This window comes from Rattus norvegicus, chromosome 7 (genome assembly GCF_021556685.1).
Source record: "Rattus norvegicus strain SHRSP/BbbUtx chromosome 7, alternate assembly SHRSP_T2T, whole genome shotgun sequence".
Taxonomy (NCBI): domain Eukaryota; kingdom Metazoa; phylum Chordata; class Mammalia; order Rodentia; family Muridae; genus Rattus; species Rattus norvegicus.
The window spans coordinates 126,982,675-127,007,204 of record NC_141540.1 but is presented as its reverse complement, the minus strand read 5'-3'; the positions used below and the strand labels follow the sequence as shown (position 1 = coordinate 127,007,204).

Below are 24,530 nucleotides of genomic sequence, written 5' to 3'. Positions count from 1 at the left end.
CCAGGACAGTTAGTGCTGTTACACAGAGAAACCCCATGGGGGAAGGGAAGAAAAGAAAAGAAAAGGCAAGCCTCCAATCAGAAATAAACAACATATGAACAACAACAAAAACCCACACAATGAAAACTACAAAATATTGATAAAGTTTAAACTTAAAAACTAAACCATGTTCATGAACTCTATGCTGCAAATATCAACTCTAAGAAAACACAACTAATAGCTTCACAACTGTCCCACTGAAAATCCCATCAGACTTGTTCTGTTTTTAAGAAAATAGCAGATTAACAATAAACTATATGCAAAAAACCAAACATCTTCAAGACAAGTTCTTTAAAGAGCAAAGTTGAAGAAATGCTTCAGAATTTACAAAAGGAAGGGCTGCATAATGAAGGCCCAGCAGTCCTACAATAGACAAGAACCAAATCCAGAAACAGACCCTTAGACAGTTAAAATTCAGAAGACACACTGAAGCAATCTAATGCAGAAGAACAAAACTGTTCTTAACAAATGGCATCGTAGTCACTACACAGTCTACAGAGAAACACCAACACGCATGAACGAACACACACACACACACACACACACACACACACACACACACACACACACACCTCCCCCATCGCATATGCAAGAGTCAGGCTGCAGACCCACAAGGAAATAATGAGATGTGATGGTTAGGGTTGGCTAACGTGGTAGAATCTAGGATCGTCTTCGAGACGGCCCTCTGGGCACCTGTGAGGGACTATCTAAGTGGAGGTTGGCCTCTGACCATGTCTGTGAGGTATTAATGATGTTGATATGTGAGGGCACACCTTAACTGTGGGCAGGCCCACACCCCGGGCAGGGATCTTATCTGTATAACATAGACAATGCGTTCATCACCCTCTGCTTTCTAACTGTGAATGTGACGTGACCGGCCAGCTCATGCTCCTGCAGCTGGGATGTCCCCACCATGATCAACTACGAACCAGAATAAGCCCTGCCTCCTTCATGTTGCTTTTGCTGGGACATTTTATTACAGCAATCGAAAAAGAAAGTACTACATCTATGGCCTCTAAAAAAGAAGCATAAGGCATCCTGTGAGTTGGCAAAGGATTTTTAGTCATGACAGAAAATAATAACACCCCCTGAAATGGTTCTATCAAAAGTAAGAGATTTCCGTTCATTAGAAAGCACTGTCTGGAGCTACGCTACTATGCCATGGTGAGGGGAGAGTGCTCTCCGGATACACACGTCTTGACAAAGGATCGCTATGACACACAAGTGGGGGGGCAAGGAGGAAGTACAGTGTGGAAGAAATAGTAGCATTCCAAGTTAGCCGGGCAGGATTAACAACAACAAAACAACCTGACCCTCCTTCCACACCGAGACCCAGCCACTCCTGGTAAGGAATCAAGAGAAGTGGGTTTGTCAGTGAGACGGCCTGGACTGGGTATTCACAGAAACTCTGGAGATACACTGGCTTTTCTCAGCAGGTCAGCTGACTGACATATTCAGGCAATGGGGAGTTTGGTGACTTAAAGGAATACCCCTTTTGTTCAGGCAAAAATGTGGATTTTTATCTTTTTTTAAAGATTTTAAATTAATATTTTTTATTTCGTTTGTAACTTGCTTACAGTTCATTCTTAAAGAATCTTAGTAGCCCAGTTATGGGATGATTTTGTCTGTCTAATACACCTCCATTTTACTGACAAAGACTCTAAAATCACATTTGACTCTTGAAGACACAAGCCAGCCTCAGCAGGATCCACATGAGGCCCATGGTTCCCTTCTGTAAGCGGACATGTGCCCCACCCACTCACTCCCAAGTCAGTAGGGTTTCCTCCAGGCTCCTCTCCTCACTGTCCGCAGAGGCCAGGGCAGAGCCTCCTGTCCAAGCACAGTGGTCCTCCCTTGCTCCCCTTCCTTTGAACTGAGTAAGCAGGAGTTAGCCTCTGGGACAGACAGTCTGAAGTCCAAGCTGTTGGAGCTCATTCCTGAGGGTCACCACAGCTCCACTTGAAGGTCACCTCCCATGCTAGGTCAATGCCCACTCAGGCACCAGCCTTCTCTGGTGGCCTTCTCACCAGCCAAGTTCCAGGATAACGGAGCTACTTTCCCTCCCATTCCTATTCTGCGAGGGCCACCAACCAGTTCTCAGATTGAATAATTCTTCCCCAAGGAAAAGGAAATGTAAATGACTAATTATAAAAGGCAACGGTTCTTTTCTCCTCAAAGAAGCTGTCCTGCTAAGTAATGAGTCCAAGAGTAATAGTATGACTTCAGGGTAGGCAGGCACGGAGCCGTAATTCAGCAGTAATGGCCAGCCGACAAACCCCGGCCTGAGTGCTGTTAGGGAAATGAACAGACTGGCTGGAGCACAAGAATAATCCCCCAGGAACCGGAGAAGGCACTGGCAGCCCAGAACTCCTAACTACCCAGACTTTGGACTCCATGACAGCAAAGGGCTCAGACTCCATAGGGGTCCATCACCAGCCTGCACCCTAGGAGCACTGACATTCAAACCAGCTTCATCAGGCCTGAAGCCAGCTACCTGCCTTCCTGCAATCCTTTGTTAAAAACTATCCAGCCAGCAGAATCTGTTGATATACATTCCCACAGTCTACACCAGAAGCCATCCCACAGAGGAAGCATTAGACACCAAGAGCAGCATTGACAGATAACCTGTGTGTCAGAAACAGCTGAGGCAGGAGGATCACAAGACCCAGGTTAGCATGGGCTATACAGAAAGACCTGTTTTAAAAGAGAAATAGAAAACTGTAGAATAAATGGAAAAAACTAGGCCAAGTCAGTTCTTTTTGAACTCTACACCTCTTGCTGGCCTGGAAGTGTACTGAGGGGCAGAAACAACGGTCCCTGCATAGGCTTCAAATACCAATATACTGCAGGTCTCACCTCATATCCTCGATGGCCACAGGGAGCCAAGCCAGAGAAACCCATGTGCAGTGGAGTTGCAAATTGGGCCTGTGTGACCAAGAGATCAAGGCACCCAGAAAATACTCAGAGATTCCTGCAGACCAGGGGAAGGAAGGGAACAACACAAGATTTCACAGAGGACCTGCCATCTGCACAACCCACCACTAGGGGAGGAAACCCGGGAACTCTGCCTCCATCATTGATGACTACATCAAAGCTTTAAAATCTGCGTCAGAGGCTCTATGGCAGCCACTGGGTCTGGATGCCAGAGCTAGCAAGTGCCTCACCACCAAGCACTTTCCTTTCAGCCTCATCCCACCAGAGTCACAGACAGGGTCTCCTCCTGGGTGCAAGTGTCTGCTGACTGACAGTGTTCCTTCCAGGGATGGCCATAAGATCCCACCAGGCACTACTAGCAGCTATTGCCTCCACACAAAGGTGCAGCCCAAGCTGGTCTCAAACCCATGACCCTCAGGCCTTGGCCTCTTCAGCATTTCCTACCAGCATGGGCCATGTCAACCTGAACAATATGGTGGGTCCACACAGAGGGCCTGAGCACAGTTCACTCCTCTAAGCCTGTGGGACGCTCCCAGGCTGTGAGCTGTACAGTCCCTGAGCAGCTCCTAGGGCAGCCATTGTCACGTGCATCCCATGTGAGCTATAAGAGTAAGTTTGCTCTCTGGCTACCTCAGGACTCACAGTGTCCACTGGCTGAGCCTAAGGCTGCAGTACAAATGCTCCCCGTCTTAGGAACCCTTCGAGATTTTCACTCGCAAGTATTAATTACGCACAGCAATGGTTTGGTTCTATTTTCATCACCTCATTGCCCCGCCCTCCCACTCCTTTCATGCCCTGCCTCCTCCCAGCTATGCTCCTTATACGTTCATGGTTTGGGTTTGATTGGGTTTGTTGAGACAGACCCTCACTATATAGCCTGACTGGCCTGGAACTTACTATGTAGATCAGGCTGGCCCAGAACTCTGCTTCCCAAGAGCAGAGATTAAACGTATATGTCACCATGTCCAACTTTCATGTTTTGCTTTTGTGTTTTAATATGGGGGATAACCACGTAGACCAAAAAGGATATGGGGTCCCCTAGAGCTAGAGTTACAGGTGCTGTGACCTACCTGAGTGGTTCCCTGGAAAGCCTTTAATCAGGGAGCCATATCTCTCCCCCGACATAGTGAATTCTTATCCTTTTGCCCTGACTCCTGAGGGGTGGCTGAGCAGCAGCTGGACCGTAAGGGTCCAAAATTTCAATATGCTGCAATCTAGCCGGGAGGCATCTGGGACAGGCTAGGACAATGGCGTTAATGGTTGCACTCCCCCCACCCTTTCTTCCCTTCTGTTCCATTGTGTTTGGCGTGACTATCTTAGACAGGGCACAGCTGGCTCTCGGGTTTTCAATCCAGTCTACTTCAGCAGTGTCTTTTTTTCAAAATGTCAAGCATATCTTCCCGCTTTCTCCAGCCTCTGCTGTTTCTGGGGCTGTTTCTTACCTACCTCCACCTCCATCTCTAGTCTGTAGTCACCACCTACCCTCCCTCTGTGTGTCCCTCATGGCTGCGTTCCACACCTCCCACCTCACATCTGTATGGTTTGCACTTTGTCCCCCCCCACCCCCGATTCATTTTTATTTGTGGACTCTAAGGAACAAGGGTCAAGATTCCAAGGCTAAGGTGAGTGCGGTACCCACACTGTAACTTCACAAATAAAACAAACAAAGCAAAAGTCCAAACTTCTCAGTCATCATCTTCCTACTGCTATCTTCCCTCCAGCCATTCTCTCCTCTGGGTTCACTCCACCCCTTCTCCTCAGACCCCTTAAGTCCACTAACCCTCTCCTGTCTACTGGGTTGCAGGATATAATGACTGGAATTCTAGCTGCCAAAAGTTCCAGTTAGTTTGCTCAAAGTCTTCAGAGTTGTATTCTGGTTGCAGACTGTGCCTCCTCCCTTCACATTTGAATTTAACATTTTAGTTAAACCGAGGCATATCATACTCCCTTCAGTCAATGTACTAGGGCTCCCATTCCTGTCAACAGTGATACTGGATCTTCCTACCACACAGGCTCTCTGTCTGCTCTGTTGTTGGGAGTATTTCCTAAGGCCCTGGTGTACAGAGAAAAATATATAGTTCTTACTCTAACACCAGGAGCATGCTTGGCAAGGCCAGTCAGTAATGGCTTGGGGCTAGGGTCTTGGAGGACCTGCAACTTCAGATCCTGAAACTCAACTCTTATCCCCTTAAGGACTGTGGCTGTCAATCCCAAGGCTGCTGTGAGCTCTGTCTATGAGGAACTTGAGATATCCTGTGTTCTCCTTGTGCAACACTGCTTGATTAGCTTCCATGCCATTGTATGATAGCTTTCTACTGATTCAGTCCCATTTTCCCCCTGCACACAGTATATAAGATGATGTGCTTCCTAATAAGTAGGCTTGGAATAAGCCGTCAGTTTGTGCAAGATCACCTGATCCCAAACGTTCCTATCGTCTTTATTTTCTCATCCCCTGGTCCTCTCTGCCAGGACTCTGATCCAGATCACTCTGTACTTTCTCTGGGCTCATGAGACTGCCATGTGCCTAGATTAAGAAAGCATGAGTCTCATTCAGAGTCTTCGATGACCAGCCAGTCAACTGTTGGGGTCCCTGAGACCCTTTCAAGTAGTCTGTTAGAGCAAAGCTGGTTTTAAAACAATACAGGGACACAAATGACCTTCTCCACTGTGCTGACATTTGTACTGAAACACACAGCACAAGTGAGTAGACACCAGCACGTGAGCAACAATCTGGGCAGCAGCACCAAGCCTTGCTGGTGGTCAGTGCAGTCCCAAAGCTCTAGGACTTCAATCAAAAGGCAGCCCCACTGAAGAGCACCCTCATGAAGAGGAATCTAACTGCTACAATAAACTTAAATCTACCTGGGTGGTGGTTGCTCGCACTTTTAATCCGAGCACACAGGATGCAGAGGCGGACTACTATCAGTTCAAGGCTGTCTTGGTCTACAGAGAGAGTTCCAGAACAGCCAAGGCTACACAGGCAGACCTTGTCTCAAAAAAATTTTTTAATTAAGTCTAATTTTACTACTGGGAGTACTCAAGCTCTGTCTGGAAGAAGCACATCTTCCAACGTTTTGAGGCAGGATGGAGGGCAAGCTAAGCAAGCTACCCTCCAGGAAAGCGCCACACAGCTCCTGCAGCTGTGAACTACACCGGATGCCCTCTCCACTTTCACAGATAAGCTGGCTATGCAATGTGGGACCTTACCAGTTATTTTCCCCAAAATGAACAGTTCCTCTACAACTTCAGATAACAGATAGTGGTTGTTACCAATAATAATGTTTGAACTTCCAAGAATGAATTTGAGTTTTGGAAGATTATGGTTCACTACTCTGAGGAAGAAATGATGCTAAGGGGTGTGACTGGTGACTGTCTAATCAACATGGTGAATCTGTGCACTGAAACACATGGGCACGGGCAGCTCTGCTCTGCACACCCTGCCACCCAGATCTCCCAGGGCAAGGCCAGCTCTTCTCTTACTTCACGCTTCCAAGGCAGGAAAAGCTGTGGGTCAAAACTCCTTTGGTAAACCTCTATCTCCAAAACTATTTATATTACCATTTATAGCAAAATTACACTTATGAAGTAGCAAGGAAAATAATTTTGTGGTTGGGGATCAACACAATATGAGGAAGTGTATTAAAGGGTCACAGTATTAGGAAAGGTCACACCACTGCTTTAGAACCTGTCTATAAGACAAGTTTATCTACTTCAGCAAAGCAAAAGCCACAGAAGCCATGGGGGTCCAAATGTGGGTCCCTTCACAGGCTGTGTAACCTGGGGCAGTGGCCTTTCTCTCTGAGCATCCACCTGGTGTACAGGTAGGACCTTGGATCTGACACAAGGCACAATGCCCACATGCAGGAGATAAACCCAACTCCCATTTTCATCCCTGAGGGCACTGCCTACTAACCACAAAGCCAGTGACCCTAGTTTGGTCCACAATTTGGAACCATGACTCCATGGAAGCCCCCCAGGAAGTGGTATGGATGCCTAACACATTTGATAAGTCAACCTAACCTTCCTGAAGAAATAAAGACACAGGTCAAGGCCAGATAGGAGAATCTGCATTCAGCAAAACAAGACTATTTTCTGAGGGCTTTCAACCTAGACCATGGCACAAGGAAATGGATATTCAGAAAAGAACACTCTAACAGAACAAAAATAATGGAGGAAAGAGAGGTGTGAATGGGAGTGGAAAGTCAACACTGGTAAAGAACAGGGCCATGCAAGCCCTTAAGGAATAGGCTGCTGGTCCACTCAAGTCTGTATTGTAACCAAGCTCATACCCTCGCAGGCTAACCTAAAACAAAACTGGCTCTTGCATGGAAGAGCCTTGCAGTCTCCAGGCTATCGGGATTGCCTGAGCCACAGGAATCCAGTCAAGCTCCCAAATTCCGAACGGTGAAATGAGGACATTCAACGTCGGCTCATAGGAGGCCCCTGTGAAATCAATCCTAGCCATGTGAGGGAAAGACAGATAGCTCCCACTGAGCTATGAACGTGCTATAAACATAGGCACCAGAGGACTGTGGTGCCTTCTGCTTCTCAGCCCTGTCAATAAACCACTTTGCCAGACAACAAAGCTCAGGTGAAAAATGAAAGGCCAGCATTGATTCTGTTGTACGGCCATCTTATTTACAAACAGAAGCCACATAATCTTGTATTTAAATGGCACAAGCCCCATCACTCACAATCAGAGAAGCGACAGTGATAATTTATAAACTTTTACATTACGGTTCAATCCCTTCTCTAACAGGGAAAGGCCTGAAGTTCCTGAAGAGGGAGTAAATATGAAAACATTAAAAAGGCAGGAGGTGATGAATTGATGCTTGGGCCCAAACAAGTCTCTAGTGGGCACATTTGTCTTTACAAGAAACAAAATAAGTCAAGGGCCATCTGCATCAAGAGCGAAGAAGAGGTTTCCGCTCCTCAGTTACACAGGGGATACCAATTTCTCCCCGTCAGCCTCAGTATGAAAAGCAATGCAAACCCAAGTCTCCTTGACATACCACTTGGCTGATCCACTCAGACTAAGCCTCAGGGTCTAAGCCAAACACCTTATGAAGCATTATTTGACCTTCAGGTCCAATAGATGAGCTGAGACACCTACTCAGAAAGACGAGGACAACTGTGTCCCAGCTGGCTTCCTGATGCCGTGGAGACCAAGACTTTCCCTTGGCTGGCATAGCACAACTCGTGGTTTTCTTTGCATGGCTTCTGCAAGTGGTTCCCAGAGAAAATCTTGGGAATTCAGTCCCTTCCCCTCCTCTGTCAACAAAACTCCTTGTCCTCCTACAGCATCTCTTTTAGACATAATTAATCCTGGGAGCCTGTACTTGCCACCTCCATACACATTAAAGAAACATCTGGGCCACAATCCACAGTGTGGTCCTCTAGGTATGACTCATGCCTTACTCAATGCTCCTTCTCAAGAGCAGAACACAATGCCAGGTATAAAGCAGGTGTTTAGGAAGGGTATTCTGGGCCAAAACATCCCACAGGGCAGCTGAGGGTTGGTTTGCCTACTTCAGCCACTGCTATACAAGTTATCCAGCCGCTGTCCCCATTCTGTGCAGGTTTCAACACACACAAATACTGTTTACATAAAACCAAGCTATCATGGGGCTTTTCTGTGAACATCACAGCCACTAACCCTAACTTCCTTACGGAGATCAATGATGTCCCCATCATGATGCCCAGGTACTCAGGACTATAAAAGCTAGAGCCTCCCTATGGATCAGGCACAGTGGGAGTGACACATGCATACAGAGTCATGCCATCAAAGCTAGAAGAGGGTTATGGACTGCTTTACAGTCCTAGAAGGAAGGTACAGTCAAGGGATACTGCCTAGATCTGATGCCCTTTAAGGAATAGGCGCCCAGTAGTTTGCCAAGGATTTTTTTACCAGTTTACCAGTGCCCACAGTATTGCTAAAGGCTAGAGGATACAGGCAGAAGCAATGGGGAGATCAGAGAATGGGGATCAAACTCCACACACCAAGTATTGTAATACTTGGCAGGACACAATAACTGTTCCCAGAACCAGGAGCATGTATGACCTACCACATGCCTTGTGACCCTGAGGCAAGTATGTGCTGCTCCAGACAGGGAAAGGCTGTCCGCTTTTTCAGGTAGATAGCTTTAACTCAGAAGCCAGCTAGTAGAGTATATCCCAGTGGCCTTCCCAGTAGGCTATGACATGTTGTCCGGAGCCCCCTGAGCCTCCCAAGTTGCCAGCTCACCTGAATGCCATCCAGCAGCTTGCTCATGCACCAGTAGGTATCAGCCTCAATGTTGCGAAGCACCTCTGCAGGCACGCTGGAGACATCGACCTTGTCTACGTCCTCCTGGTCTGTGCAGAACCAAGTATGGAAGATACAAGAAGCAATCAACCACATGAAATAAACAAACCGGGAACCCGGCCATGCGCATGCATGCCAGCCTCCCTCTACCACATTTTGATCATGCCGAGTAAATGGCTCATGAGACCCACACCTCATCACTTAATGGTTCTCAACTTTAATACCTAATTAGTTGCAGATAATTAATATTCTGAATCCATTCCAATTAATTAGCATAATTAATATATTATAAATTATTACTTCTCAGATAGCTCATATTCTAGAAAGAGAAAACCTACCATACATTGCTAAGCCCTATCAGAACTGAAAGTTTCTCCATCAGTTTTAAAAACTCTGCTTCTAATAAGCTTACAAATTCATTCAGTAATAATTCTTCTGGAATACGGTTTCTGAGGTAGAGATTCCCAAACTGCTCTGGGTAAATATTTCTGTGCTACTATCTAATGCCCCAGAAGGCAGAGGCACAGATGAGCTTCAGAGAAGACAGTGGTGTTCAAAATAATTTCCTTCTGAAAGTACAGAAAACAGATGCCTAATTGAAATGGTTCATCAGATATTTGAGCAAATTCATCTTGGACCCTGAGAAGGACTATTACCCAGGAAAATGCTCATAAACAGTTTAGAAATTGACCACCCATTTTATCATTTTCTTATTTTCATTTTATTTGCAAACACATGTGCATCTTTATTTTAAAAATGTTCTTTAAGAAGAAAACATTTTAGCCCACATCCATTTTGAAAGTCTAGACCAAACCCAGCAATGCTAACACCACTGCTAACAATTTTCAAGAGCTTATCATTTTCCCATCACCCCCCTGCGTCTCAGACATGCCCACTCAGGTGACCTGCCACAACTCTGCTCCCATTGTCAGGCTCTCTGACAGCCTATGGCATGCAGAGAAACAACAGCACAGCAGAGGTTAGCAAACAGCCTGGGATTCAGGAAGCCCACAAGGGACCTGGGACCTGGGTCAGACCTCCAGCCACCCAACCATCCTTAGCCATCACACCTTCCTAACTGTCCCCCACAAAGGACCTGGGGCCAACGCCCACCAGCTTTCTAACCATCCTCAGTGATGACTTCCTCTCCAGCACTTGCACGGCTCCTGGCACACGTAAGGATGAACACACTGCCTTCCTGGTTCTTTCTGTATAACAGAGACCAGGAAGGTAATGAGAAAGAGTTGTCACATCAAAGTCCCTGCGTACAGGCTGACAGGCAGGCTCTTTGTGCCAACCTATAGAGCCTAGAAATGGTGACAATCCTACACACAACCAGCAGGACCCAGCCCTTTGGCACCAGCTCACACCTTACCCACGGTGATACTGGTCTGTAAGAAATGGTGCTGGTGCCCCGGTTCTCTCTGTGGCACTGCTTAAGTTGGGGGTTTTCTTTGGTTTTCCTTTTAAAATGTGACATTCATACCATGAAATCTACTCTTTGAATGCATAAAAGCAGGACCTTCACCATACCTGCATACTGCAAACACATGTGCAAGTCTGGGGAAAGAGCTTGTGAGATCCCCGCCATGAGCTCCAAGGTATTTTCCTTACCGCAGTAAGAATCCCTGTCCCCTTTGGGAGTCACCCCTTCCTACCCTCTTCCCAGTTCCTGGCAGTACCTACCAACTCCTGTCTGCATCCATGCCTATTCTGTCTGCATCCATGCCAATTCTGGATGCCTTGTGGGGAGGAGCAACCTCCTTGTGGCCTTCAGGGTGCATGTGTGCTGGAGCCTGAGCAGGACTTGTTTCCTATCAGCTGGCAAACAGTGGATTGTCTAGATTACGGGGTGAAAGTCACAGCAGGTGCTGGACTGATACCTTTCACTGATAGGACCTATCACTACAGACCAGGACCTGGGCAGAGAGATAGGCAGGATGGACAAAGATCCCACCAATTGAAGGAAAACATATGTTCAAGGGCCAGAACAGCCAGGTAGCAGAAAGCCAGAACCAGGGTCAGTGTGTGAAGGATACCATCACTCATGTCATACTGGACCCAAAGAATTCACAACCCACAATTGGTCACCAACTCTCCCCCCTTCCGTTGGATACAGGTCAGACTGACAGGCATGGCTGTGGTACCTATCTGACCCTCCTTTGTTGTCTTGTGACACTCATATAGTCCTGCATGGATGGAAGAATCCTTCCTCATAGTCAGTCCTCAGAGACCCACTCCTGGTAAGTGTCTGATCTCGGAATGCCAGCATTTGATCTCAACACACCCTTTAGTGAATACACCGTTCCCTGATTTTGTGAGAAAGGTGCTCTCTCCCTGGTCCCTTGGGTTGCAGTAGCAGAAGTTATTACCTCTCTCAGGTGATAGATACTATAGGGAGAGCACCACAGCCTGCCTCACATCCAGTCCAGCCCAGTGCCCCCTTTCCACTGAATGAAATGGGAAGATCAAGAATGCACACGTGGGTGTGAATTGTCTCTTCCTGCTCCCTGGGAAAAACTCTTTAGCAGAATTGATTCCCATCCTGTGAGCCTCGGAGCAAGTCTGATTTTATTTTCCAGTCTCAGGGCATTGAATCAACAACCACGTTCAGAGGACATCTTCTGAGATGTTTTCCATTGACATACCCCTTTTCAAGGGCCTTCCAAGCACAGAAACATTTCCTCAGGCATAATCAAAGGTAAACACCAAGAAGGGCCCTCTCGGACCTCCAGTTCACAGAAGCAGCCGGGCTAGCACAGCCTGGACCTGCAGAAAACAGGCACTGTGTGGGGCAAGCAGAAGCCTCAATATTTCTTAGTCTGTTTAGCCAGCCTATTATTTTATCCAAGGAAATGTCAGCAGCCTATTCTGGGTGTCATTTCTCACAGCAGGTCATTTGTTACTCTTCAGTGTAACGAAGTAATGGCATTTAACTCCAAGAAGCCCTCTGCCAATTTGTCTTCTAAACGCCAAGAGGATCATGCTTGCCCTCACTGTTAGAATGGAATAAATAGGCTCGCCCTTACAGTAGCCACATACACTGTGGACAGGCAAGGATGGAGATCTGGGGCACTTTGGAAGGTCCACACTGTGGGTACAGATTTGGAACCCAGTGCAGACTGCCAAGACCACTCAGACAGGTCACCCCCAAAAAGAACAGGACACTGACCATCCCAGGAGACATGGCCTAGACTACACCATAGGCAAGAGCAGTTGATATGACCCCCTTCTGTCTACTGGAATGGATATGGTGACCTAGTGACTCTACAAGTCAGAAGACAAGGAAAGGGTTAGGGAGTGCTCTCAGGCAAGATCATCTAACTCCAAATGATACGTCCTCCAGAGTGTGCATGTATCAGAAGGGTATGTCTGCCTAGGGAAGGGGGCAAAAGGGCAAGCTGGAGGGAATGGGACAGGGAGCTAGGAAGCTTGCACTGATACGGAAGAGTCTAGCTCCACAACCAGCCCACATCCCAGCTGCCGCCATCCTACCATGACCATAAGGAGGAGTCGCCATCATGTCAGTGGGGGAAAAATGCTTCCGCTAAAACGATAGATAAGAAAGACAATATCAGCACTGAGGAATCCCAAGCAAGCCTAGGGTTCTGAGGAAGAAACACATTTCAGGAGGAAAAACTACCAGCGGTAAGGTGAAGATGGGATGGGAAGGCTGACCTGGGCAGTAGCCAACTGCGGAGCAGGGCCTAAGTGAAAATGTTCCAGCCAACTCAGGGCCAGCCAGGCTGTCCTTAAGGGTTCAGTGACCACTGTTTTCTCTATGCGCTGAGTAGAAGTGGCAACTGTGGTGGAAGGTGGGTGACACACAGTGTGCCCCTGGACTCGGAGAGGGCATTTATAGCCAACCTTAGCTCAGGAATCTACCCAGACACCCATGATAGGCCTGAGTACTTCAGGGACTCTCCAGGCAACTTTTGATCAAATTATTAAGTCTATTTCATCTGAAACATGGCAGGAGTCTAGCTCCTGCTCTTCCCCTCAAGTATAAACTAGACCGGAAACAAGTGTGTGGTCACTGCTCTGTAGTGTATCAGCCTTCTCTTTTCCACAATCTCAACACCTTCTCTCTCCACTCCGGACCTGAATCCTGAGCCCTGTACCTTGGAAACAAAGGACCCTCAGAGCAGCCAGAATGTTAAGTGGGGTGCACAAGTTACTTCAGGGAATCTGGAGGAAGCAGAAGAGTCTCCTGCAGCCAGGGCACAAGCTCTGAAATCCCAAGAGGATCCCAAGGGAACACTAAGTCACAGAATGAAGCACAGATATAAGATTCAAGGCGAGCTGATTTCTTAGACCATGAAAAGGTTTAGAAGATGAGTTAAATGAGCTGCTTTGAAAATGTTTGCTATGTTCCTAGGCACAAAGTCAATCTGAAAATAATATCATGTGGTCAACAATCCCATTTACACTGCAGGCATCGCCAGGAGGCCCCTGGCTCACGGGGATACAGGGAGCTGGGCAGAAGGATCCAGGGTAGAGTGGAAGAGTTCCATAGAGAACAGGAGAACTGCTGCTGCTGGAGCCGTCTCAACAGCTCATCTCTCAGCTCATCTCAGGGATGCTAAGGACAGCATGACCGTGACACCTGCAGGCCTGTGGGCAGAACCAGGTGAAGAACGCTAGTGCGTCCAACAGACAGGTCCAGTGCTATAGGGAGGGGACAGCACTGAGGAAAAGTCCTAATCATCCCAAAAGTCTGCGCAGATGTGAGTGTAGACAGAAAGCTGCAGGGGACTGGAAATAGGTGGTGAGAGGTGGGTGGACAGATAGAAGAAACAATCTAAGTGACTTAGACAGGAGGCAGGCACAGGTATTTAATTGTTGTTTTATAATATAAAAAGGCTATGTTAGGGAAGCAAAGAATGAAAATTTCTGCCCATCTTCCCACACCCAGGAACAAAGAGGAGTAGAAGGTGAGACAGGCTCAAAATGGAGACCAGGGCAGTGATAGGGCTGCCTGCCACTTGCTAACCACTGAGTCTTTACTCTGATTTGTGCTAGAAGCCTGTTTGCATACACTCAACCCCCTTAGTGGAAGGGTGCCTATTAGGGCACTGTGGCAGCCTATGGGGAAGTGGTGCGCTCAGGACAAGGTGTAGGGAATTCTAGCCTGGTATGCATCCTGGGCATTCCCTCCACATGTCACCTGCCTCTCAGATGCACTGTAGCCTCTGGCCCAGGAAACAGTGGAGGAGCTCCTGAAATAGACAACTGAACCAGCTTATACAATTACGACTTTAGAAAGTAGGACTCAATGAGCAGAAACTGTCAGTAAAACGTTCAGCACATGGGCTGTCACTCAAGCAAAGGACTGAACTGGTGCCATGACATTATCCCAAGTTAAGGGCTCCTGGGTGAGGAGGCCTCCAGGGACGACGTCAGGCTTTGAAATGGCTGAGGTACCTGAGCACTAGACTTTTACCTTGTAATATTAAGGCAGTGAGTGGAGTTAGGATCTCCTTCATATCAATTCATGTAACAGAGGGCGGTAACTGGAAAGGAGGAAAATGACTCCAGTTTATATGTCTTCCCTCTTGCCAAAGGATCCTTCGACACTGGTACAGATGTCTAGTATGCCAGGCTGTAGAGTAAAGAGCTAGCACCTGGCAGAGAGCAAGCTCCTGGTGGTAGGAAGGAGGGAGAGGCTGTTGTCATGACGACACTAATCACCTATGCTGCACAAACCCTGCAATAAACCTCTTCACATAATTAGGAGCTTAACTGGTAATCAAAAATATTCTGTTCTTTATAAGCAAGCTGGAATTGCTCTATGGATCTAATCTTCACATTTCCCAACTTGGGAGCTTTAAATTTGAAACCCTGACACTTCAGTGATGGAGATTGTACCACTTAATTACGCAGATTTGGTTTCTGTTGTGGAGAAAGGGTCTTGCTTTGGTGAGGGTAGCGCCACAACTCCAGACTATAAATTCACAAAATTCTGGTTCAGCAAAAACAACTAACACAGTGATCAAATTGGTTTTGCGGTGGGAATATTTAATTCTAATATAAATAATGTTCAATTCAAGGTTATAGAAAAAAAAAACACAGCCACCATTCCTCTCTACTCCAAAACTGAAAACTTCAGCCACCATCTGTGGGGCCATAGCACAAACCTACAATTGGAGGGAGGGGTGTGAACAGACCAGAACCACAAGATCAGAGTGAGATGGGTGAGCTGGCACATATCCAAGACCAGAGAGCAGTCCAGTGGCCTGGGAGAGAGTCCTGGGTGATGAGAATCAGCAGTCCCTTCTCTATGCCTTACTGAACCCTGATCAACACACAAGCAGGAAACCAAGACTCAGGAAGAAAGTGGGCCTGTGATGAAGGATGCTGGTGGGGATGCAAGCACAGAAAGAAAGGCACTTCCTGGGCCTGTGATGTCACTTTTCTTCCTTCAAAACACAGCACTCTTACTGTGCCTGGACTCTTGGGTTCACAACACCACTATGAGTAGGCATTTTTGTTCACAGAAAAACTACTCACTGAAGTAGTAACTGGTTCTACCGAAAGCTTGAAGTACTAACAAGAAACCAGGATAGGAAGGGAGAGGGTGAAACAAGAGCATCTTTAATGTCTAAAAAGGAAACTGCTCCTTCACTGCCCTCTGGACTCAGTGTTTATTGGCTGCTCATTGTACAGATGTCTGCCAGTTTAGAAGGAAGGAAGGAAGGAAGGGAGGGAGGGAGGGAGGGAGGGAGGAAGGAAGGAAGGAAGGAAGGAAGGAAGGAAGGAAGGAAGGAAGGAAGACCCAGGAGAAAATAAATGAGACAGAGATGGAAGTGTAGGGGTGTCTGTCCGGTGTAGATGCCTGCCCATACTAAGTTCATGGTGGAAGGGAGGGAGGGAGGGAGGGAGGGAGGGAGGGAGGGAGGGAGGGAGGGAGGGAGGGAGGGAGGGACTCACAGAGCCTGGGCACTGGCTCTGGGCTGACCCATGTAAATCCCTACCATCACAGAGACACTGAAAGTTGAGAGCCAAGCCAGCCTGAGGTGGCCATAGGACAGGACAGAGAAAGCTGCAGAAACACTGAGGTAGGCAAGGGCCATTGGGCAATGTCCCCAGCAGCACAAATGAATATGGTCCACTGCAGTCAGCAACTGCACAGGGACAGGTCAATTCCACAGTCACAATCCCCACCACAAAGGACAGAATATAGCCTCAGAGGCCCCACACAGCACATGCCACAAGCTCTACCTCCCACCTCTGCCTTCCTGACACTTACCCTCAACACAGAAGAGCACTTCACAACCTGTGTCCCTAGCACCTACAGCGGCACACAGCACAGAGCAGATGCTCATTAAATGCATGGCGAGGGAATAAACAGACTTCCTTCAAAGAGCTTGTGGTCTAGGAGGAATGACTAATTACAAACATAATGAGAAAAACTACTCCTTGAGGAATGAGAACTAGGCGCCAGCCCAGTTTCTCAGCTACAGAAAACACTCAGGCTACTACTACTGACGGCATGCGTCAGAACGCTCATTTGAGTATGCCAATGACAGCGCAAACAACACTGCAGTAAAAAGGGATTCACTCTAGTTGGAGGAAGCAAACATTCTTCCCAGCATGCCCCATTCTTCCCAGCATGCCCCCTTAATTCACCCTCATCACCTCCTCAAGAAGACTCAGTTCTCTCAGATGATGGAGAACAATTTGGCTATTTTAAAAGCCTCAAAAAGCTACAGTTGTTAAGAAGCTGAGTTTGCCTTTGAAAATTATACACAGTTTCTCAGGAAAGCAGGGTGCTTATATGTCCCTGGGGTTAGTCTCAGAGAGGAGGGTTTCAACCCCAACCCTGTTCTTCCTGACACAGGACAGCAGAAGCCACAAGTTGTGCAGCTGAGAACAGGCTCGGCACTCTGGCACCTCACAGGATGCCGGCCTGAATGTAGTATTAGGAGATTTGGGTCCCTGGTTATTCCTTAATGAGGAAAGGCGTCTCAGACTTTCAGCTAAGATCTTCTTTCTGAAGCTGTATTCCAATTAGGAGACTGTGCAGACATCCACCTCCAGCAGTGGGAACCTATGGAAAATGAACTTTCTGGGGACACAAACTGATCATAAATCAGTCCACTAAACTGATTTATCTCTATCTAATTAAGTCAAAAGGAACCGCTGGTCTTTGCATCAATCAGTAAAATAGACCTGGTCACATTGTGAATAAAGCAGCAGAGAAAATAAAGACCAACAGAAGACCAGCGACCCAGGCTGCTCACCCTGAACACATGGTCAGTCAGCCCCCAAAAAAACAGTTTCAATCACCCCACACCGGGGTCTTCCACTGGGACAAAATTCACCTCAGTAGATTGTTTGGGGATCGCTCTTGTTACAAACAAGAATGCAGAGCAGGCTCTGGGAAAGCTGTGTGGCTTAACCACACGCCCTGGGGGCAGGTCAGGAAGGCAGCTGGAAAAACAGGGCTACTGTATCACGTAAAAACTCTTAAGTGCTTGTAAGAGGGAAAGTCCAACAAATTTATTACAGGCCAACGGCTCATAACAATAATCTACAAAGAGTTATTTCTTGGTAAGAAATACATGGCAGTAGGCCACCAAAGAATAAAGAAAACACCCTCAAACAGCTTTGTAGGAAAGAAGCCAGCTAAAGCCATGAAGTAAAACCAACTGATCCATAAGACACTGCTCACACACTGGGAAGTTCATTTCAGTTAAAATGGTGCCTACCCAGTCCAAGGAATAAGAGGCAGACTTGTGTTGTATGAAAGGAGAGAAGGTTAGCACTCCCCTTGACAAGGATGGAAGAGGCCCTTGGGCCTAACAACACACATATGGTCAAGAGGCAGACTTTTATAACCCACGAGGCCAGCTCCAAACATAGTACTCAGCCCTAAGAGGATCAAGAAGACCTTGTGGGGAGGGGCTATCAAAATCCACTGAGATCTCCCTGAGAGCACAGGCTGGCAGGAAGAGTCAAAGGACCGTCCCCCGTGGTAGAGAAATCAGTGCAGCAGAAGCCTGAAGCAGCGGGCCAATCGGAAGAGAGCAGTGAATGCTGGTGCTCAGGCTTCCCCGCCAGAGAGTGGTGTCACCTCAGTGGGCGGGTCTTCCTGCCTCAATTAACATAATCAAGTGTCCGAGAGCACTCCCGGGAGACTCTAGAGTCTGCTGAACTGACCATCACAACCACTAACAAGCAAGAGTCTGCAGGGCAGGTCCAAGTCCTCCATTGGAGTAAAATACCCAGGCACTTTCAAAATCAGTCCAGATGGAATCTGAGTCACTCAAAATACTACCTACAAGGGAAAATTAGTCACAGAGATGTCACCAAAAATATGACCACTGCAGAAGCTGCTGTGCGATCTTCCAGGAAGCTGATCCCAGTTGCTCAGCCACACCCCTCCTTTTGGAGGCAGACATCAAATCACATGTCTTACTCATTTTTTAAGTTTTATTTTATTTTCTGCATATGTAGGAGTGCCTGTGCGCATATATACTCTGACTGAGTACTTGGTACCCTCAGAAGCCAGAGAGGATGTTGGACCCCCTGGACTGGAGCTACGAATGGTTGTGAGCTGCCATGTGGGTGCTGGCAACCACTCAGTTCTCTGCAGTAACAAGGAACACTCTGAACCACGGAACCACACCTACTGTCATGAGTGTCACACAAGGCGGCTCTTCCGCACACAGACGCCAGGATCACCTAGAGCAATCAAGTCAGCCACCTCAACTTCAGGCTACAGGTGGAAAAGCAGGCCAGGCTAGGGCTCCTGACACAGGTTGGTAGGGGCAGGCTCAGATTTACAGGCTGCCAGCAGGGAGTGAGACTGGTTACCCTGAAAACTGCCCCTCAGCCTGGCCCTCTCCCTTTGTCCCTTTACATTGGGTAGGGAAATAACAGCATCAATAAGTCAGGGTCTCCATGCTTGTATTTTCCCCTGCTAGAGGAGGTTCCTAGTTCCCATAGACATCTGCATCTGCCTCTCCTTTCACAGCAAGTACTCAAAGGTCTCAGGAACGCTGCATCAACACACAAGTGAGAAGCTGTCCCATTATCTTTCTCTGCAAAGTAACCCATCACAGTCCACAGTCACAATACTACCTAACATGCAACCTCCACAAATCACCTGTCAGTTAGGACACTGGTAGTCATGCATGGTGGTGGACACCTGAAATCCCAGGACTTGAAGCTGAGGCAGGTAGATCAAGACCTTGGGACCTTCCTGGCCTACAGAGTGAATTCTAGTCTGGCTTAGGCTATATGGAGAGGCATTAGTTTTTTTTTTTTTTCTTTTTTTAAAAAAAGGGGTGATGAGGGAGGAGATGGAGATAGGGAAGGATTAATGGCATTTATCCTACCTCCCAAATCTAAGGACTCACACTGAGTCCTTGGGAGGCCCACTGACACATGTCAAAACCTGGTGCCTCAATTTTCTGGGGTGAGCACAAGGCCACGAAAAAAAGAGCTATGAAAAATGTGGTCTCTATCAATCAAATTACAGAGACATTTTCTTCTCCCTATGACTGTGTTAAATGCACAAAATGCAGAATTTGGGGTATGGACACGGAAAGTCTCAAGCCACACAGAAATTAGGGTACATTACTGAGACAGGAGCCTGGCTCCTAAGACCTCTGTGCTTGTTAAAAATGTGTATGAACTCTAAGGATGGGTTAATCATCCATGTGATGTGAGAGATGCAGAAACCTGAGTATAGAGGCAGACAGACAGACAGACAGACATACCTCATCATCTAAGCTGCTGGGGTTTTAGTGGGTGAGCATGAGAAGGAACCTCAGTGTCAATCCACAGCCAGAACTCACAATGAATGTAGGGCGGAATTTTAAAGGAGTTTAGAAACAGCCTTGACATTCATTTGTCATGTTCCATGACATTTTCAGTGGATTTTCAAAACCTAGATTGTCATAAATTAGTGTAATGAATATCTATGTTTATTCAAAAGCAGCTAAGAAATTAGGATCAACACTAATTCTATGTGAGATAAAAAGGTTAACTATAAGGATGAATGCAAGTTATCGAAAAACCTAGGGCAAAGGCCTGAACACCCTTGACCCCGAACTCCAAATCTAAGGGCTCCTGGTCCTTAGACTTCAGAGTACCATGCCAGCAATCAAAATATAACTCCAGGGCTCCTTGGTCTTTGGGGTTTCACAAATGGGGTGTTCTACCTAAAACTGCAAACCCTAAGTACTGACATCTAGATCTCTGGCCCTGCATTTCAGATAGGGAACGTTCAGCTTCTACCCATATTTTCTAGGAGGGTTTTAATGAAAGGTTCTTTGTGACAGGAAGTCTGGCCAAAGGCTTTTGTTTCTCATCTTTAAGAAAATTCATTCTTTTAAAGTTGACTGGGAATCTTGTTCTGTGCTGTGTTCAGGTGGTGTTGACAAGCTAGATGGCCTAGACGGTCCAGTGTATGTCAATTTGAGGGTCTGAGTCAAGCATCAAAAGGATGCGATTTCTAAATTGGGTCTGACACCGTGACTCACACTAAGGTTTGACAGCAGTACACATCATGTTGGTGCCAGGTTTCAAACAGACTCAGAGGCTCTCCGTTGGAAGCTGGAAAAGAAATTCGGTAAATTGGAGGGACAGCTTGGACTTGTGGCCTTGCCTTGATTCATCATTAGTGGGCAGTCCCTCTGTGAGAGTCTCCATCTTCCAAGGGCCTGAGCAAAAACAAGCCTGAGCCTTTGACACAGTGCCCCACTACCAAGAAATCAGAACCATATTTTGGTCAGAAGGCAACAGGAGCCTGCTGATGAAAACAGAGGCAGCTTTCAGGGATACCTAGGGAGGGAATGCTACAAAGGCCAAATGAAACGGGTCAGCTCAAAGGGCTGAGCAGCCAGACAGCATTAAAGGAAACAGATACATAAGCTAACAGGATCAGTGCCTTCTAGAAAAGCAGTCCAGGCTGACACTCAAAGAGAGAATGAATACAAACTATGTCAAAGAAAAAAATATTCTGCTACCAAAAAAGAACTGGTTGCACCAGACTGCTGGGAAAAGGATACCAGACTACTTCCTGGTTCCTTGGCTGCTTTGAGCAAAGGACTGTCAGTAAAGCAGCTGGACAGACTACCACTACACCAGCACCTGCCATTCAAAACACACGAGGAACACCTTTGAGCAGCTACACAGCACTGCAGCTGTTTGCGGCTGAAGCACAGCCAAACGCTTCAACAGTTTACACCATAGTCCCTGTCAGTCTGGGAATCAAACCTCCTTCCTGTACAAAGACACATGCTGTCGAGGAGCTAGACGTGCTTTTAGGTGTAAGCATTCGTATCTCCTACTTTGCAACATCAACACTTATATCTCAAGCAATTTTTGAGACACGTATTTTCCCCACCAACCTAAGAAGTTATTCGTAAAGACAATCACACTGGTATGAAAGCCAGGGCAATGAGAACCAGCAACAAGGCTTTTAGATGTAAATTTGGGGTAAGCCAAAATTAATAAACCACTTCAATGATAAATCAAAAATCATAATTAGTGTTTTAATTTTTTTATACATAATAGACCACGTAACACTAGACCGAATATTATATTACCACCACATAATTACACCACAACATGCTATACAGCCCATCCTCAACACTGTTATTAGACTCATAAAATATGCTTACAGAATGAGAAAAAATAGCTGTCAAGAACCGCATCTTATTATTCAACTATTAAACTTTCTTAATCATCAATCAGTTTAATTGCTCCTGACATGGGTTATAAATAACAGTTTGTGGTTCAATAAAATACCACCAGGGGTAACCCCTTCACTCCCAAAGCTGATCACATTTTCTTCTTGGATATTCAGGGATGATTTTATCTTGAATTCAGTCATTTCCATTTTACCTGCTTTTACAATTTTGAAACATTTTTGCTAATTTATACAAAATCTGTTATGACATGACTGTATAAATTACACAGCATTATCTCCCATTAGGTCCTAGCATGCAGACAACCCAGTTCACTGTAGCTCTCGTGAGGCTGAATGAACACATTAGTGCTTAAAGTGTTCAGAGCTGGTGACTGTCAGTCAGTAGGGTCCTTAGTTCTAGCTTTGCCACCCACAGATGGAGCTGCATCAAACATGGGGACAACCAGGAGCGGTCCTAGAGGGACAGAAGACAAAGCAAGCGCTGGAACAAAAGGGGGTGGGGCTCTACTTCTGACTATGACAAAGTATTCTTGGTGCTATGGATGAGGCTAAGGAAGGGAGACAAGTTGAACAGGGTCCACAGCCAATGTCCTCAGGCTTCAGCCAGAAAAAGGAAGTGGGGTGGGAACAGGCAGTCAGGCTGAGGCAGTGGTTCTGCAGCCAAGGAAGCTCAGGAGCCCACAGAGGAGGGGAAAGGGGGCAGGGCAGTAGCTCCCTACTGTGGCCATGGCTCTTGGTATAGAGCTGGGAACCTGTGCCCTCTGACCTACATAGTCTTTAATTAATGCAACAGCCAAGATCGGAGCAACAACCAAGGCATTCAGCAAGGCACTAGCCTGTGAGGAACAGAGCGAGACATAGCTGAGGAGTCCAACAAGAACGCTTGTGCCCCTCTACCCCTGGTCCACTGGACTCAGCTGGAATGAGCTTGCAGACCTCCCAATGCAGAGTTCAAACTCAATGCAGGAGCTTCCACAGCCCAGCTCAGCAGCCTTCTCTACCCAGCTTCCTAGGAACTGTAAGGCAGGCCCTGTTCCTCTTCGGGGTTCTGGAGGAGACACACAGGAAATGGTCCACTTACTAAAGCCTGACAAAAGTCAACATCTGGCAAAGTTGAAGAACTGCATCAACTGGTTTCTGAGGACTCCCACTGAATCCCAATCTAAGTGAGTAAAAGTAATTCTGACAGCAGACTTCCAATGGGAAGCCTCGAGCTGCAAATGAGGAAGAACATCATTAAACACTGAGAGAAGAAACTGGCAACAGAATTCCTAGCTGTGGCTAGCCTGGAACACACTATGTACACCATGCTAGCCTCAAACTCAGAGCTCTGTCAGACTCCGCCTCTAAAGTTCTGGGATTAAAGCATGTGCCCCTGCATCCAGAGTGAGTTCCTGAAGTAGACAGACAGACAGTATGACCGAGGTCAGCAGGGCCTGAGAGCCAACTAAAAGGGCTCTCAAAGACCGCACTGAAAAAAAAAAAAAAATCACCAGTAAATCAAAGAATGTAATAGTGGACTATAATAACCCAAGTCCTAAAACACTCTGCAATCCCTATTGAGACAAATGACAGGCACACAGGTGAGAGATGGGCAGACCTCCCATGAGGAAATGCAAACACTAATACAGACCCTGCGAGAAGTAGAGAACAGCACCAATTCCCTTAAGTGAAGGCTGGACAATGACTTCCATCCAAAGGACAGGATGTAAAGCGGGAGCAGAGGTGCACTCTGGAGACAACTGAAAAGCAATTATTGCAAGCCTGGGATCGCAATGACCATCAACAGTACTGAGGCCATGTTGACAGTATACAGCCTTGACCCCATACGATAAACTCATTTCTCTATGCTCCTCCCAGAAGCCCATTATCCCAGTCTACCTATAAGAAAGACACTACAGAAAACCAAGGCCAGAATGATGGGAAAGGTCTAGCAAACAGCATAGTTTACTACATGGGGACAGGACCTGGGCACAGGCTGAAAAGAAAGACCTCTCAATGCAAGTGGAAATCCCTTTGTGGTCACAAGATGTCTCTGGGAGAAAAAAGATACTCCTGTTTACTGTGCCCAGCCCAGAAAGCAAAGGCAGAGTGTGGTCAAACCAGAACCAGCGTCATCGGGGCCCAATGACATGGTACCAGAGAAGGCATAGGCAGAGATGTGGAGCTGCTCCAAAGGTGGAAGACAGAAGAGACGGTGAGGCATAGACCTGAGCCCGAGGTGTAAGGCAAGGTCTTTGCTGTCTGCACGTATTAGGTGGATGCACCATCGGAGAAGAAAGCAGAGGCCTAGCGCCTGACATGAGCGTGTGTGACCTATGTCTTTAGGTGCTGGCCAGGAGCCAAATGATGTAGGGAGGGGGACTCGGGTGGCAGGTCGGATATAAAAGTAACAAGCACCAGGTCTCCCCTGTGCACACCATCAGCACCCCTGTGCAAGTGTGGTGAGAAGACCCTTATGTCCAGAAAAACACAAGTGTGGCGTGTGGCTTGACTTCTGCAGTCCACAGACCAGCTACAAAGAGCTTATGGCCATCTACACACACAGCACAGTGAAGCTATGAGCATGCCAGAGCAGAGAACAGAGAA

At 47.0% G+C, this 24,530-nt stretch overlaps 1 protein-coding gene and 1 pseudogene across 6 annotated transcripts in view; one reads left to right on the top strand and one right to left on the bottom strand.

Annotated features, from left to right (window-relative positions):
* Positions 1 to 24,530, bottom strand: part of Tbc1d22a (TBC1 domain family, member 22a) — a 287,645-nt gene that overhangs the window by 144,887 nt on the left and 118,228 nt on the right. For all 6 annotated transcript variants that reach the window (XR_015624388.1, XR_015624387.1, XM_087559126.1 and 3 more), the window contains 1 exon segment: positions 9,218 to 9,327. Coding sequence is in view for 4 of the 6 variants with exons in the window: in XM_087559126.1 (XP_087415252.1) it covers positions 9,218 to 9,327 (110 nt within the window). In the remaining 2 variants the exon portion in view is untranslated.
* Positions 18,016 to 18,115, top strand: LOC148004920 (U6atac minor spliceosomal RNA; annotated as a pseudogene).